Here is a 16,900-nt window from a genome sequence, read left to right on the forward strand (position 1 = left end):
GGGTTAAGAGCATCATGACACCTTCACTTGGAGACAGAAAACAAGAAAACCTAGCACCAAGGTAGGCTGTGGGTAACATACTAACACGGGCACATCCAAAGAGAACACACTCAGCAATGGCAAACAGGAAAAGGGATTTATCGATCTACATGGCTCATTTCTATTCATAGGATTTTGTGTAAAAGTTGCAACACTGGTTGTATTTTCCATTTCTCATCCACATGTAGAAGATCAGGATGGACAAACGCACGAATGTGACCGACTATTTTATCTTTCACTCATGATGAAGTTTATTGTGAAGTGAGGTATGACTGCCAGTCTGTAGTCACTGGGGAGGCACCTATCAATTATGTTTCCAGAAAAACATTAATTTGTATTTCCCTTTAAAGACATGTAATTTAATTTAATGTATTGCTACATGTGATTTGGGCTCCACTTTGGACTTCCAGCAGCTCAGATGGTGAGGGATTAGAGTTTAACCCTCATTTGACCCTGCTGTGGCCCTCTGGTTGTAGAAAGCCTCATTCATTTAAGGATTGGCGCATATTACTTTTTTTTCTGACAGTAAAACTGATTTTTGCTGATATTGGTGTGTTTCCCCTCCGTGAGGTTTCATGAAGACTTCACTCACATTCATCTTCACCGCCTCGTCGCAGGTTGTAGCTTTAAAGAGCGCTCCCTCCACTGATCTCATGTTTTCTCAGCAGCTACATATGTCTGTTTATTGTGGTGGTCACGTGAGGGTGCCAGCAGCTGCGTCAAGTTAGATAAAGTAACACCGGAAGTGAGGTGACGAGGCCTTCGGAATAAAAGCGTAACGTTTGCCCCTCCTAAATCAGAAAAGAACAAGGATTTTGTCAAACTGAATCACTGAAATCAGTACTTTAAATAGGGATGGAAGATAGTCTATTGTGGTTAAAAAAAAAAAAAAAAAAAAGATAATACAACGAGCATACTGATGTGTAAACTGGTGACTCAAACAATTATCCTTTACAAAATTATTACATTTTACTGGTACTTTGTATTAACTAATAATAATAATAATAATAATAATAATAATAATAATAAAATAAAACACATTGCAAGACATTTCTCAAAGGATTTGATTTTTAAATTCATGACCAGCTAATGTTATTCTACTCTATAGATATTTGCAGATATATTTCATTACACATATAGCCAGTGCTAAGTTTCAAATGTGAAACGTCTATTGATATTCTATAGATATAATTTAGTAAATTTTATTTTTATTACTCTTGAAGGGTATGCTGAGGTTTTTGCCTTTTTTCTCTTTTTTTGTGCTGATCTAGTTTCTGTTTTTTTTTTTTTTTTTTTTTTTTACTTGTGTAATATTTTTCTAAGATATATATTTCTCCTCATGCTGATCTGTATATTTTGTATTGAGTCTAGTATTGTCCTTGTGCAGTGTCTGGTCAAATTGCTGCTGTTTCACAAGAATTTCAAAATGTAGGATCACTGAAGTACATCTATCTATCTATCTATCTATCTATGTACATGAGAATTTCATGATTACCCACTTGTCCCCATTAAATTGGGAAAATTCATTCAAAATGACTCAAAAATGATGGTAATCATGTATTTAGAGACGCTGAATACGGTGAGTTCACTTCATTGTTTTTTTCCCTGCTACTTGTCTTTACCTCACACGCTGGACATTTATTTTGTAGGTTGGAAGCGGAAGTCCGTCCTCAGGCTGCACGGTGTCCGTCTTGACAGCTGTGAGGTTCATCATATATCTGGCGGAGCCCGGTGGCCGTTGCAGCCGCTGGCGGACGGACACGTCAGGTGGTGTGTGTGTGTGTGTGCGCGCGGCTCGGTGCGGCTAGCGTTACCTTCGGTGTGATGAGGCTGAGCGTGAGCCCGGTGCCGCAGGGTCCAGCCCGCGCCTCCGGCCGTGCGGGCAGGATGTAGAGAGAGAGGCAAGTTCACCTCCAGCGACCCAACGGGAGGCGGATAATTACATGGCGTTTTACACATCGCACGGTAAGCGGCTCATTAGAACCTCGGGTCGATGGGCAAGTGTTTCCAGCGCACGACACATACTCTTGTTTACTGAGTTCCTGTGTCTTCTACTTTGGACACCTTAACCCTCAGGCAGCAGAAACTTTAATGGGACAAAGAGTGAAATGCTGCGAAAATTTGAGAGATAATGAGCTTGTAATGAGAGGGAAAAAAAAAAAAAAAAAGTTCCACACAGAAATGGGGGGACATGTGTTTTTTGCACTTAAAGGTGAGTTTTGTAGGCTATTTGAAGTTATATAAATCATAAGAGCCATGATCAACAGTGTAGCTCCAGATTACAAAATAAATGTCATTAAGTTCACAAATATATTGCCGCACATCTTGAAACCTATTTCTAAATATGATATTTAAAACACTTGTTTTAAAAATGAGAGTGATCAGAGCAGCTCCTGCCAGTGAGTGGACAGTCAGCCCGTTGAGCACATCTCTCAGCACATGTTGATATTGAGTCATTTCTGGCACACATGATGGACAAACCTGTTCCTGCAGCTGCTTTTATTCATACAGTGGCTGGTGGCAACTGGAAGAATGAAAGCCTGTGCATAAAAATACTACTTGCCACACAAGGTGTGACCTTGGAGTTCAATCACTGTAATTATGGTTCATGAATATTGGTTTTAAGTTTAATATATGCAGGTTCATGCATTGAATTAAGTTTGAACCAAACTGGCTCTTCATGTAGCCTGGATTACCCTGCAGGTTCCATGGCTTTAACAAGTCTGCTTCATCTGCCATATGACAGCACAGTCTGTTATGGTGCTTACCTTTTAGGAAATTTGCAAACACAGGATTTAACAGGGAATCAGAAGCTGTGATATCTGTCTTTGTCCTTTCGAGGGAATTTCCTATCTAAGATAAATCTGCCCTAGATTGCCTCTGTCTTGTGATTTAATTTTAGCCTTCATTGTCAGTTAGAGGCAGTGCTCTGCCTCACAGCTGCTGGTTACATAATGTCGGCTGAGTGTCACAGTTTAGTGAGGAGAGGGGGAAACTCAGGCGGAATTGAGCACTGACAATACTGAAGGAGGCCAAATTACGACGTTACATAAGAGATGTTTTCCTCCCACTGGCGGGGATGGTGGTCTAGAAATAGGTCTGAGTGAGGATGGGATGCTAGACGCTGTATTTACCAACAGATGATAATGAGACAAGGTGCCAAGAGCTGCACACCGTTGATTGTAAGTAAATAAATAAATAACTAAAGGAGTAAATGAAACAAGAATATGATGCTTCTTTTGTGTACCTAGTACAGGTTGTCACAGCCAGCTAATATCCTGTGTTAAATGTTGCAAGTAATGTTCACTGTGTACACTGGCACACAGACCAGAGATTATACCTGCAGGTCCATTCAGGGACAGCACTCCTGATGTCTCTCAGGAGAGGTGGTGGGTGGGGGGGTATCTGATGGTTATGCCTTCTGGTTAACCTCATCAGGAAAATGCACTGAGGCATTACATGATTCATTATGTTGCATTGCACTTTGGACTTCTTCTTATGTATGTCTGTACTTTGTTGACAGACGCTATCAGTCTAAAAAAAATAATAAAAAGGGGTGCATTATCAGATGTGAAAAGCCTAATCTTTCCTCTTGAAGCTGTTTCATTTCAATTGCCACTAATGTAACTGGAAGAGGGACACAATTCTCAGCAGGTTGCCACAGTGTACTGCAGATAAAGCTATTGGTAACACAGTGCATGACAAGATCTTATCATACCGTGTAATGGGAGATAAACCAAAATGCCAGTGGCATTCATATTCAGAAAAAGTAACTGATAGTATAAGGTCAGTGGCCACTTTATCAGCTCCATCTGTACAATCTCATGCAGCTCAATGCAACAGCTCTGCCATAAATTCTGCCTTTTAAGAAAGTTTATAATGTTCAGCTTTTGTTAACATTGTGGAGAATGTGTAAATTTAATTCTATGTTTATTATTGAGGTTGTAGTTCGCAGAACTCTTGTACTGGACTACATTATATTGACAGGTTCTCTTTGGGCAAATTGAATCGTAGGCAACTGGTCCGCACTAGTCTTAGAAAGACCGATGCGCATGAACTAATGAAGCCCCTTGGATAAGAGGCGAAATGTCTTCCTAAGACAAATACAAGTCCAGTTGCCTACGATTCAATTTGCCCAAAGAGAACGATGACCTGGATAAATGAGAATATCCATAGATATATTGACAGGTGTTTCTAATTTTTTTGTCCTCCTTATTTAAATACATGAGGGGGGACAGAATAGTGGAAACACCTCTCAGTAAAATGCAGTCCAGTCCAACAGCACCGCTAACTGTGAGCTCAATGCCAAACATAGAATTGAATGAAAACGTCTATTAGCTACTGTGACAAAAAGAAAACCTGAGCATTATAGGCAGCAGAAAAGGAAACTTTATGGCACAACAGTCGTATATTATTGTATTAGATTGTACAGGCAGAGCAGATAGAGTGGCCAGTCATTGTATTAACCAAGGCTTCATCATGAGGTTTAAAGATTCTGCACCATTGTATTTTTTATGTAAGTTGTGTTCATGCTTGCTGATGGTGGGAGAGCTCTGACAACTTCAGTCCATCATCATTTTTAATATCAAGAGGAATTTATCAGGATGGAGTTTCTGCTTCACATCACATGTTGGATGCATAAGAGCAAGAGTGACAGCTAGCATCCTAGATGGCTATATTTAGATCTGAAGGAGCAGCTTGATTGACAGTTACACTACTCACAAAAAGTTAGGGATATTCAGCTTTCGGGTGAAATTTCAGGATGAACCTAAAATGCATTATAACCTTTACAGGTGAACTTAATGTGACCTTCTGTAAACTTTTGAATGCACATGTCCAACTGTTCAGTGTTTCAGTACTTTTTGCACAAGTTGCTGTTCTCTAACAAGGAGTTTAACGGCAAAATTCACATCAGGTGTTTGATGCTCCAGCTCATCGAGGTCGTATCATTAGGGAACGGCTGCTGGAGACTGGGGTACCTCAAATGGAGTGGCCTGCACTTTCTCAGACCTGCATCCCATAGAAAACCTATGGGATCAGCTGAGTCGCCGTGTAGAGGCTCGGAGCTCTGTACCCCCGAACCTCAATGTCCTGAGGGCCGCCCTTCAAGAAGAGTGGGATGCCATGCCTCAGCAGACAATAAGTCGACTTGTGAACAGCATGAGACGTCGTTGTCAAGCTGTAATTGATGCTCAAGGGCACATGACAAGTTATTGACACTGACATTTTTTGTTGTGGTATACCCACCACTGTTGTTGGCTTTTGTTTCAAGAAATTGTTTGAGATGAGGAAATCACCAGTGTATGCTTCTACTTAAATGCCCTACTTTCATGATATAATGTCACTTTAGTGTGAACATTTTCCATTTTCCATAAATTTCACCCAAAAGCCAAATATCCCTCAGTGTATTTTTTCTCCATTATTTACAGTCCTTTTGAACCTTTACAGAAGTGACACTGAAAATAGATATTCATGAAAAGCGCAGTAGTATATTTTATTTAATTAAAATAAGATTTGAAGTCTAAATGAAGTCTTTGTTAGGAATAATCCTTCTCTCACTAAATTTCGAATATGGCCTTGCTAAATGGTTTTAATACATTAATCCAACCAAAAGAGAGAGGCAATCAGCAGTTCTGTTAACAAATATTATTTCTGCTAATTGCCTCTACTTGAATGTCTGCTGTATCCATACTTATTATAAACCTATTTCTAAACAGCTTGAGACATTTGATTTCATGCAGCAGGAAATGGTCCATAACAAAACAGAGCAGAATGGCTGTTCTGAGTCTTATTCAGATGAGCGTGACCAGAGGTCCTTTAGCTTTGTCAGCTTTGTCACTGAGTTAAAACGCCTCGTCAACATGTGATGGAATCATCAGCGCGTGTTTTTCTTTTACATCCTGTCTCAGATCATGAAGGGACTGCAGCATAAAAATTGATTATTCTAAGATCATATGCGATGAAAGATACCACCAATTTCAAACATGTGCCATGCAGCCACAGGCTCTGCTGGCTGTATGTAAATTTTCCTTGGGTTTTTGATGGGTTTAGCAAACTAGACTTTTAGTCTTTTAGAGACTATAAACTGGAATAGCTCTGGAAAACTCCCTGTCCAAACAGAGCTGAGCCGCACTGAGGGAGCCATAGCAGCAGCACCACTGCAGGAGGTGGTGGGCTGCATCCTAATAAACCAACACTCACTGCAGTGGGGTGGGATAGAACATAAACCCGGTCTGCAGCTAACAGTTATTGTCAGGACTGGTGAGGCTGTTGCTTACTTGTTCAATTAATTTATCATTTAATATGGGACATGTGAAAAAGTAACGACAAATGCACACACACATTACCAGAGCCCAAAAGTGGTGTGCTAAAATTGCTTGTTCAGACTGGGTAGCTGCCAAAAAAAAAAAAACAAAAAAAAAAAACACTAAACTGTTTATTTATGGTAATATAAACAAGCAGCTGTTTGTATTCAACAACGTTACGATAAGTAACAGTGTGTGACGTTGTCTAATTGAATGATCTGTTTGGTCATAACGTTTTGTAACAGAGAGCAACATGCCTCACAGGTAGTTTTCCTCCGTTTGGTGGGTGTGTCACAGGTGTTATCCAATCAGCATCAGCCTATATTTAAGCCTCCTTGATTTAAAACAATAGTGCTTTATTATAGCTTTCAGTGTAGCCTATGTTTAAAATTTTACCCCTCATTTGAGGAGGTAAAAGCACATTTATGTAGTAAGTATGATGATAGATGAGACATAGTTTATTGTTTTTCTTGAATAATATGGCAACTTTTATTCAATTTAAACCTTAAAACACATTTGTGTAGGCCTATGGTACCATTCTTTGAAACAATGTTTAACAATAACTGTTTTTTTCATAGTGGGCATTGATTGTATTGCAGTAGGCCTACCCCTATAATTAATGATCCATTGAAGGTAATGTCCTGCTCAGACAGTTCTTCGGCTTCCATACGTGCAACCCTGCGTGATGCAACAGGTTGTTCAGAGCTTTATCGTTTCTGTTAGCTTGGCGTTACATACCGGTACGTCTGCGCTGAATACACCCCCTGTGTTATGAAGCAGTTTCCAGCAACTGTTTGATATTTTTACTCAATAAATGACTAAAACCTGTTCATCGGTTATTGATTAATAAACAAATAGTTTCAGCTCCAATACAGATTAATATAAAAATCATAGTTGCACGGTATTTTGCCCTGATATTCAATAAGAATGTATTTGTTATGTTTTCATGACAGACATCTATATGGCGCAGGTGGCCTTCAAACTTTTTCTCTTTTTTAACTTTTTCTATTAAACTGCGACCTCTAAAGGTTTGTCACAATCCAACCAAAAATAAATAAATAAATAAATAAAATAAAAATGCAGCTGAAGTACCATCATGTGTTTGTCAAGGGAGAAACATCTTTTATGGTTAGCAGCGTCAGTGTTTGTAACAGAACTTGCATTACACTGTTATGATCAGTTTTTTGTTGTTGTTGTTGTTGTTGTCAGGTGGTGGAACATAATGTAATCAGACAGACAGTCTATCCAATTGTGTGTATGTGCCCTGAATTTCCAGGGAATTTAATTTCCCCTCAGGGATCAATAAAGGTAATCATATCTAATGTCAAAGTAATTCCCAGAACGGTGAGCTGATGCTGAAAATTTCCATGACTCGCTTCGCCATATTAAATGTTCTCTTTTTGCAGCCAGCAGCGTGTACAGCAGCCAGGTTTCCACTTTCAGGCTGTAACAGGGCTTGCCACTGCCAATTAAAATCTCTGTCAAGGAATTTTCTGCTGCACATAATTGATGTTATACCTTTTGCATCCTGTTGCCAATAACAGACAATTTGTTGGCCTTTTTGCTTCAGTACTTCTGAATAAACACTTGACTTTGCTCCGGGCTTTGCAAACTCATTCAGCCCAGCTGTAGAGGAGTGAGTGCTACATGAATAGGGGGCTACTTCCTTTCTTTTTTTATCTTGTCGGTAATTTATGGATCTTTGTTCTGGTTTTATGCCGTGGCAGACTGATGGCAAATTAAATATGATGACTTTTATTCTCGGTACTTAACATTGGTCTGTCCTCAAAGACTGCAGGGAAGATGGGACTGGATGAGTTGAGGCTGATTGATCGTGATCGCGGCAGGTTGCTGAAGCACTAGGCGCACAGTTAAATGTTAAATTACCCCTACTGCCTGAAAGCCATTTGAGTGTCTGTGCTGATTAACAGAGGAGTTCTGACTGACCTTGTTTGACTTTCCCCAGCATGTTGACAGGAGCATCACAGTGGTCTTGTCCTCTCAGGGTCTCACCGTCCTGTTGATACTTTCCATATCAATTAATGTGATTGATGAACTATTTGATGAATTTATCATTCAGACACAAGCAGACAGACATGTTTGTCCCGGCAGGCACGATGCTGTGAGCCTGCTCTCTGAGGCAGCCTGCATGACAATGATGGAGGAGGCTGCCAGCCAGCTCGAGAGAGATCATGTGCACAGCGTCTATGACAAGATTGCTCCATATTTCAATGACAGCCGCTACAAAGCCTGGCCGAAGGTACGCCAGTTCCTTCTGGACCTGCAGCCGGGAAGCATCGTTGCTGATGTGGGTAGGTGTCACTTTCACAAATTGCCTTTCTGCAGAACGGCCGTCTTGACAGCCCTCTAACACATGGTTAGCACAGTGTGTACTCTGATTTCATGCAACTGGTACATTGTTTATTCTTTTGTTCATTTTTAAATGGATATCACCTCTAACATGTTGTTTACTCGACACTACAGCTGTGCAATATTACAGTATCTGCCAATGAATATCATTATCAGTATTGTGACAATAATGTAGGGTGCTTTCCTTAGATATTTACAAAACATTTTTGACAGTCATTTGTAATATGAATATGAGTCAAAAAATATAACATCTTGTACAGTCTAATAAGTTTGGGAAAAGCATCGCTTTACTATAATAGTTTTTAAAATGAGAAGACCACACTTATGTAATATCAAGATATCACAATATTAAAAATCCCAGACAATATTCAGTCTCACAACACAATATCGATGTAGTATCAGTATAGCCCAGCCCTCTTGGACACAGTCAGTAGTAAGAAATTTGTAAACTGTCTACCTCCAAGAAAAGGTCAACTTAAAGTCAAATTACAGCACTGATCTGTCCGTGTGCTTACTAAGATCATTGTCGATTGTCTCGTCCACTGCAGGTTGTGGCAATGGCAAATACCTCCACATTAATAAGGATGTGTTCAAGCTGGGGTGTGATGTTTGTCGCCCCCTGGTGGACATTGCCTGGAGCCAAGGACATGAGGTCCAGATGTGTGACGGGCTGCATTTGCCATACAGAGATGGATGCTTTGACGCTGTGCTCTCCATTGCAGGTAACGGAGACAAAAATCACTTTCCTCCAGTCAGTCATAATCATTCCCTCCATATTAATTTATTATCAGTAGTAGTAGTAGTTATAATAGTAATATTAGTATTGGTTAGTTATTGCTTCATGTCAGATGAAATAAACAAGAAATAACAATAAAATTCAATATGATGTGAACTTGTGTTGCCATGCCAACCATCTTCACGCAGTTTAGATGTAATTCACGGCTCTGCTCAAACATAATGAGTGTAATTATGAGCACAAAGACAGTAGACAAACACCCTGTGAGTAACTCACAATGCACATAATTTGATTTGGTGACTCTGACTATGACCTCCTAATGACACATTTCAGTAAAATAACTGCCTGCAGCCTTGTTATTCTAACAGGTAAACTTTTTTTTCTCAGTCATCCATCATTTTTCCACCAAAGAGCGGCGTATTCGAGCAATAAAAGAGATGGCACGCACTCTGCGCGTGGGGGGACGCATCATGATCTATGTGTGGGCCATGGAGCAGAAGCGTCGTAAATTTGAGAAGCAGGACATCTTCGTCCCCTGGAACCCCAACCCTCACTCACCCTCCGGCTTCAAACCCAGGAGGAGGGGTGCAACACAGAGTGTGAGCGAAGTCATAGACAACACCGACAAGCACAGGAAAGTCAAAAGCACATCTTCCATGGTGGATGAGGAAGACATCACCTGCAGCACGCCACAGCAGAGAACCCAGAGACTGTGGTTCTTCTCCAGGTCCCTGGATTCTGTGTTTGACTTCGGGAGCTTAGCCATCTCCCGGTCGTCGTCCAGAGACCTGAGCACTTTATCCTCACCCACCGGGGAAAATGAGGGGAACAAGGCCGGCCAGCTTGGCAGAAGACGAAGCCTCATCAAGCAGGTGTCCAGCTTTTTTTCACCTTCGTCCATGATCAGCTCAGAGGAAGACGTCTTTGGCTCGGTCACAGACCTGCACAAAGGCCGGAAAGATGCTGGAGGCACCACTTGCACCTCCAGCAGCACAGAAAACCAAGGTGTGTCTGTGGCTTTAGTCCAAGAGTGTGACTCCATGGCCCTGCCTGACCTAGTCCCGTACCAGAAGGAACATCTCAAGCAGACGGGGGACAAAGAGGGTGACAGGGACCCACCGGGGAAAGAGCAAGAGCAGCAGGAAAGCACACAGAGTCCTCTGGACGGTGAGGGGCAAGTGGACGGCTCCTGCCTGAGGTACTACCATGTCTTCAGGGAGGGAGAACTGGCCGAGCTGATAGAGAATCACATCGAGGAGCTTCATGTCACACACACCTACTTTGACCATGCCAACTGGTGTGTAGTGGCGGAGAAAATTCAGGTATGGAAAATATGATTTTTGACATGTCAGATTTTAGTTTGTGTCGCCTCTGCCTCAAATTTTAGCATTAAATGACACATTTAGTCATTTTTTAAAACTGATGTAACTTAACAGTACATGTACAGATGTAGTCATTGTAGAAGTTCCACATTTAACGGCATGGAACAGCAAAATACATCACTGCACTGCTGGTCCACCTAATTGCTTGGAATATTACATTTTATCTTTTCTTTCCAGCAGGTAGTAGACAAAGGTAACTACACAAGTTTTACCTGTCCAGTTCTAGCATTAAACATCACTGTAGAATCACTACATTGTCCACTGCAGCAATGATGGAGGACAGATGGATGATGGAAGCGTCTATGATGACTACCACTGTATACTGTACCACATTTTTGATATATATCTATCCTAGGTCAGTGCAAGAAACCAACAAGCAGTGTCCAAATATCCAGTGAAGTGTTTCCTCTCAGTGTAAATGTGTACAATAGGGAATTTTAATGCTGCTAAATAATGATTTTAACTATTTAACATAATAATAGATTTGCAAGGGAGTTGTGAATGTTACTGGTCTCCTTTGGACAAAACTGTTAATAATAGCCCGGAGGAGTGAGAGTGAGATTATGCTCTTCCACCTGCTCTGAAATGTTTTAAAGTATCTACCATTGTGGATTTTTTTTTTTTTTTTTTTTAATCTCACACCTTGTCTGCCTGTTTCAAAATTGCACATGTTCCTCAACATGAGACACGAGGAGCCAGTACCTGTTCTGTACCTTTTTGGTAGGACTTTCTGTGAACCGCGTGTGTAATCCATCGTAATAATGTTCTTGGGAGGAAAGAGCACATAGCTGTGTGGAATACCATTAGTATATCTTCCAAAACTATTTGTGCCATTTGTACTTTATCCCACCCAGGTGTTGCAAGGAAAACGCTGCCAGTGTGTCTGCTTGACATTGATATTTGTAGTTGCCGTGCTTCGTCTCGTGTTGAAGTGTCTCGCTGAACTATACCAGTAGTATGTTTCAGCTACTTGACTGCCTCATGTACTGTGAATAAACATTGCACTGTACCGCAAGTATGTCGCTGCTTGCTACTTCATGTCAGTGGATGACACCGATAGGTAAAACTTGAAACATGTTTCTCTGTACTCATTGTGCCAAGGAAGGTGCATACCCTTATCAGTGCAGCATGTCTGGACCAACTGTGTTTGTTCTTAGGTGAAAATGGTACTTTTTTTTTTTTTTTTGTCTTATGTGAAACCCGTGTGACTACTTTAAATTTGTTGTATTTGTTTTTCATGATTAAAATTTTTTGTTCATGAGGGTTCTTGTGTTGCATTTACTCCAACATAAACTGCACTGCATCAGATTTGATCCAAGCACCGAATGACAGACACATTTTCAATGTCTTGGTATTTAATAGTCATATTTTAAGTGTTTCTTTATAAATACCAATACAGTATCTATGATGAGGTTATCAGCAAGTCACCATAACAGAAAAACACATTCTTACAATGACAACAACCTTCCAAATTAAAGGAACAGTTCACCCAAAATACCAAAAAAAAAAAAAGATATCTTCCCATTTAACTCTTATGCAGTCTGTAGTTTGTGTGATTTATTTCTGGAACTATCACGTGTAAACTGCATCTATCAAACCCCCAATGAGGACAAAATAGAGGCAGATCGATACAGTGTACTGGTAATAATTCCCAATAAAATGCATTGTCCGCAAGGGATGTGGATAATGCTGGGTACTGATGCCGCTGCTTTTTGGAAACACCCGTTGCTGCTGAGTGTTTGTATTGGGCTGCCTGGCAACAGGGAAGATCAGAGCAGACGGTGAACATTGCCAAATCACACAGAAACTTAACTCAACGGTTAGAATGAAGAGCTAAGAGGGAAAACCTTGTTTTTTTTATGTTGGGTGAATCATTCCTTTAAAATCAATCCAAATCCTCTTGAGTCAGGATGAGAAGGTCTACATGCCGCATTCTCTCCATACCTGGAACACATGGAACAAAATGACTATTTTTAATTATATCCAGTGTAGTTACAGTGAATGGTTTGTACACTGCTGTGATGTGCACTGAGAGGGACATCCAGCATCCGGTAAGGCAATTCTCATAATTCTGTTTGTTTTGTTTTTTTACCTGTGTGGCTGCTCTGTGGACAATTGAATGTCTGATGGCCAGTTTGTCGATGTCTCTAGAGTATCCTCCGCCAATGACAGTGGCCACAGGAACACCTCTGGTCACGACGCTCTTCATCACATACAGATCTCTCTGATACAGTCCTAGGAGAGAGCAAAGGTCACTCAAAAACATCTTTAAGGCACCGTAACACGAGGGTAAGTGTGGTCAAATCTAACCCCTCACCTTGGTCCGTCAGACGGAGCCTGCCCAGCTCGTCTTCCCAGTGTGGGTCAACGCCAGCATCGTACAGAACGAGGTCTGGACGAAAGGTGTCCAGTAGCCAGGGGAGGTGGGCCTCAACTGTTCAAATACATGTTAACTCAGGAGGACAACAACCTTATGACTCACATTGCTTTGGCCCAGATATTGAATATATTTCATGTTGTTATGCCTCAGAGTTCAAACTTGCCTGTTGACAGGTACTCCTTGTCCTCCATTCCATCCTCCACACTGACATCAAGGTCACTCTGTTGTTTACGGAGTGGGAAGTTTTTCCCACAATGCACAGAGAATGTGAAAACACACGACTCCTCTTTAAAGATGAAAGCCGTGCCATCGCCCTGTTGGACCCACAACATTACAGTTTCACTAAAAACAGCACAAAAGGTTCAGCCTGTGTACAAGAAACAAAGACAAATGCCAGTTGAAGGGGTCACAGTTAGACCGGCCTTTGGATCAGCAGAGTCTCATCACAGCTATTTTCATGTTTCTCCTCTACTCTGTGCTTTCCTCCTGCCTGTCCCATGATACAGAAGATACTAAAGGGGAGTAGACATACACTCACACTAAAAAGGTTTGACCAAACCAGGTTTTCAAAGACTGATAATTATATTTTTCTACTGAAGCTGCTGATATTTGATGGTGATATTCAGTATCTTTCAATTTGACCATTTCTCTGCCCAAATGCTATTTTTATATCATGCATTTTACATACATTTACAAGGGTGGAAAGATACTGTATCTTAAACAGCATTTAGACCACTTGACATTAAAGCTCTTTTTTTGAAAATAATACTAATGAAATTCTGTAAGTGGTTTAAGTGGAAAAAAGTGCAAACAAAATTAGACTAAACTTCATTACACCTGTCGTCAGGGGGAACTGACGTGGGTGATGTGGACTTGCCAATATGTAACACTCCTAGTAAACGTCCAATATCTGAGTGGTATGTCAAATTTTACTTTAACTGATTGATATTCATTTTTTATGCACAATAACTTGTTTTTAGCAAAACAAGGCCATGTAAGACTTGTCATTGATTGGGCAAGCCATCTGTATTTTTCAAGACAAGGGCAGGTATTGTAAGATTTTTCTCTTTCGGCTACTTTTTGTTTGTGGAATGTATCAAAGGGGGAGTTAATGATAATCCTACCTGATGCACATCCAGGTCCACAATCAGGACCTTCCGCTTGAGTGGAGATTTGCCCGTGAGGTATTTTGCTGCGACTGCGAGGTCATTGAGGAGACAAAAACCTGAGCCATAGCTTGGAAAGGCATGATGGGTCCCTCCTGCTGTACTGCAGGCCAGACCCCTCTGCAGGGCGATTTCTGCAGCGAGAACAGTTCCACCTGCACAGACGAGGGAAGTGAAGAGTGTGTATGACGTGGCGCTGGAGGCCACTCAGCTAACTGAGTCAGCATGGATGCTCACCTGTTTCATATCGACAGCGTCTCACTATGCCCTCACTCCACGGAAAGCCTGTCCTCCTCTGCTCTTGTTCATTTATCTTCCCATTTATGAAGTTGTCCAAGTATTCATCAGTGTGCACACCGCTTAGTAAATGCTGAGAGGCAATTTCAGGGACCCACACCTACTGTAGGACAGGAAAAAGTGCCTGAGTGAGACTATTGCTGCAACGACTGATGCATAATACATTTTAGCTCCAGATATAAATGAATCACTCACCTGTTTATCTGTAATGACCTGATCCTTGAGTAAGAAATGGAGCACTCTGGGAAACTTGCCCATAGGAAACCTGTGGTTGGCTGGGAGCTCACAGACATATTTGCTGTGATGAACAATAGGAAGTCCATTGTCCTCAGGTCTTATCTGTGAAGTGTTTTTGCACAACTGTTGTGTAACTTGGTCAACAGGCGCTTATGCAACGCATAAACTGTGGGCGAGACTTGCACTTCTGCAGCAGCAGTATGACTACAAACAAATGTGCAATGAAATAAAAATGTTAAAAAAAAAAATCTATTAGTTTAATCCTCTTACTTGTTCGGCATGGAAACATCTGCAGAAGGTGATCGCTGCACCGACCAGCTGATCCAGTTTCGTCCGAGGTCTTTTACTAAATATTTGCTTTATGTACATTATAACAGGTAGGCTATAGGCTGGGCTTATAATAATTCGGCATACGACCTGCGTAATATAAATAAAGCTATAGCACGGGTTGCTGATTATTTAACAACATGCTAACAAACACTAGCACTGAGTGAACGGCATGTCCCATCAGTGGCTCGGATGCATGGCTGCGCTTCTCCTATAGAGGCACGCGACTGCCATCGTCTGTCACGGAGTGGATACAATGTAAAGTGTCAGTGTGGGCAACATTGTTTGTTTGTTTGTTTGTTTACAAGCCCTGCAGTGTCCACACACTCTCAGGGGAAGTTAGTGTGGTTATACTTTCTGAATGATATTTGCATTATGTTAGTTATGGTATCTGTAAATTCCTTCTGCAAAAATAAAATGATAATCATTTCAGTAGGATGAGTTTGGAAGGGTTTATGCTGTTCATCCAGCTCCATCTGAATATTTTTCTCCTCTATTCAGAACTACCCAGCATGATTCAGTGTTTCCTCTATTTTTCCACAGTCATCACATTGTTATTTAAATATGTATTTTTTATTTTTTTTACTGCTGATTTTTTTTTTTTTTTTTTTTTTTTTTTTTTTTTTTTTTGTACTCGTGGGTCTTTTGAGTTCAAGTTTGTTTAGAGGCCTTAATCCCTGTTACGGTCACGGGTTCACAGGCCCGAAGTTTATGGACAGCAAAAACAAGTGTTTGCTGCTGGCATGGCTGCAGGGCTGTTGATTCATCAGTGTGGTTTTCTGTCGTCTAGCTTTTGCTTGTCTGTAGCATGCAAGCTGACCAAGACATACTGTGTTGTTACTTCGGCTGAAAAGGAAAGATATCAGCTTGAATCTTATGGCCGTATTTCAGATGAAATTATATCATGATGTGTTATAGCTACCTTGTTAATTGTGTATCATACAGTAGTGTAGGTATCTGGTAGTGATGCCAGCGACTGTATACTGATACAATTTGGGTTTTGTACTGGTTCATGATTGGCGGTTACTGGTTCCATATTATTTGTCTTTGCAACATATGAGACAATAACATTTTGATTTCTCTGGCACATGTAATTTATTATTTGCTCTTGCACATTACCATATATGCTTCATCTGGATAGAGTAATGGTAAGATCAGTGCATACTCATTCAGGTTTGAATCCCAGGTGGAGCGTCTGTGGGCAAGACTAATAGCCTGTTACGTTCACCTTATTCTGAAATGAGAGAGGAAAGGAGAAAAAAAGAGTCATTGTAGATACAAATGATATGCACTTCCTCCTCCAGTATGAGAGAAGTGAGAAAAGAGCCACTGGACACTGTGCTAGTTAACACAGAACTGCCACCATAATTGAAGCCATGTTCCAAGAGCAAGAAGACAAGCCATAAGCCAAGATAAAGACAACGCACTTGAAATTACTAGTTCAACTACAGAGTGGTGTAATGATCCAAGAGTGGTCTGGCTACAGAGGAAATAGAGTGGAATCTACAGCAATCGGGTTGTCATCCGGACTGGGTGAGCGTGGGCAGTGAGCAGGGAGAAAATTATTACCAGAGGGCAACATAAAGACAAATAAGACTGCTACAAGAGGTGCCAAGCTCACATGGCAACTATGGCGAGGAGGCAAGGAAGAAGAAACAAAG

The 16,900-nt window shown here is 40.9% G+C and overlaps 2 protein-coding genes across 3 annotated transcripts; one reads left to right on the forward strand and one right to left on the reverse strand.

The window, feature by feature from the left end:
- The first annotated feature begins 1,773 nt into the window (after positions 1-1,773).
- Positions 1,774-12,094, forward strand: trmt9b (tRNA methyltransferase 9B). 2 transcript variants are annotated; one of them, XM_030067277.1, is made up of 5 exons: positions 1,774-2,004; positions 8,457-8,656; positions 9,263-9,436; positions 9,838-10,772; positions 11,010-12,094. In XM_030067277.1, exons 2-5 carry the CDS (start codon positions 8,494-8,496, stop codon positions 11,103-11,105), a joined length of 1,368 nt encoding a protein of 455 aa, XP_029923137.1. In that variant the 5' UTR covers positions 1,774-2,004; positions 8,457-8,493; the 3' UTR covers positions 11,106-12,094. The 2 variants fall into 2 exon arrangements, with proteins under 2 accessions (XP_029923137.1, XP_029923138.1); XM_030067278.1 differs by having other exon boundaries at positions 11,013-12,094.
- Positions 12,095-12,169: 75 nt separating this feature from the next.
- hdac12 (histone deacetylase 12) lies at positions 12,170-15,433 on the reverse strand. Its single transcript, XM_030067295.1, has 8 exons — positions 15,183-15,433; positions 14,871-15,014; positions 14,616-14,775; positions 14,337-14,533; positions 13,376-13,526; positions 13,150-13,266; positions 12,925-13,067; positions 12,170-12,776 (listed from the first exon to the last, which is right to left on the reverse strand). Exons 1-8 carry the CDS (start codon positions 15,279-15,281, stop codon positions 12,753-12,755), a joined length of 1,035 nt encoding a protein of 344 aa, XP_029923155.1. The 5' UTR covers positions 15,282-15,433; the 3' UTR covers positions 12,170-12,752.
- Between the last annotated feature and the right edge of the window lie 1,467 nt (positions 15,434-16,900).

The sequence above is a fragment of the Myripristis murdjan genome, chromosome 13, assembly GCF_902150065.1.
Source record: "Myripristis murdjan chromosome 13, fMyrMur1.1, whole genome shotgun sequence".
Taxonomy (NCBI): Eukaryota; Metazoa; Chordata; class Actinopteri; order Holocentriformes; family Holocentridae; genus Myripristis; species Myripristis murdjan.

What these genes read in the sequence shown, in the direction of transcription:
- hdac12 (XM_030067295.1), bottom strand. Translation starts at nt 15,281, where the DNA reads ATGTACATAAAGCAAATATTTAGTAAAAGACCTCGGACGAAACTGGAT. An exon ending in ACGCTGTCGATATGAAACAG is followed by an intron (nt 14,534 to 14,615) that starts GTGAGCATCCAT and finishes TCGTCTGTGCAG; the next exon opens with GTGGAACTGTTCTCGCTGCA. An exon ending in GCTCCGTCTGACGGACCAAG is followed by an intron (nt 13,068 to 13,149) that starts GTGAGGGGTTAG and finishes GCTCTCTCCTAG; the next exon opens with GACTGTATCAGAGAGATCTG.
- trmt9b (XM_030067277.1), top strand. Translation starts at nt 8,494, where the DNA reads ATGACAATGATGGAGGAGGCTGCCAGCCAGCTCGAGAGAGATCATGTG. An exon ending in CGCTGTGCTCTCCATTGCAG is followed by an intron (nt 9,437 to 9,837) that starts GTAACGGAGACA and finishes TTTTTTTCTCAG; the next exon opens with TCATCCATCATTTTTCCACC. An exon ending in TAGTGGCGGAGAAAATTCAG is followed by an intron (nt 10,773 to 11,009) that starts GTATGGAAAATA and finishes TTTTCTTTCCAG; the next exon opens with CAGGTAGTAGACAAAGGTAA.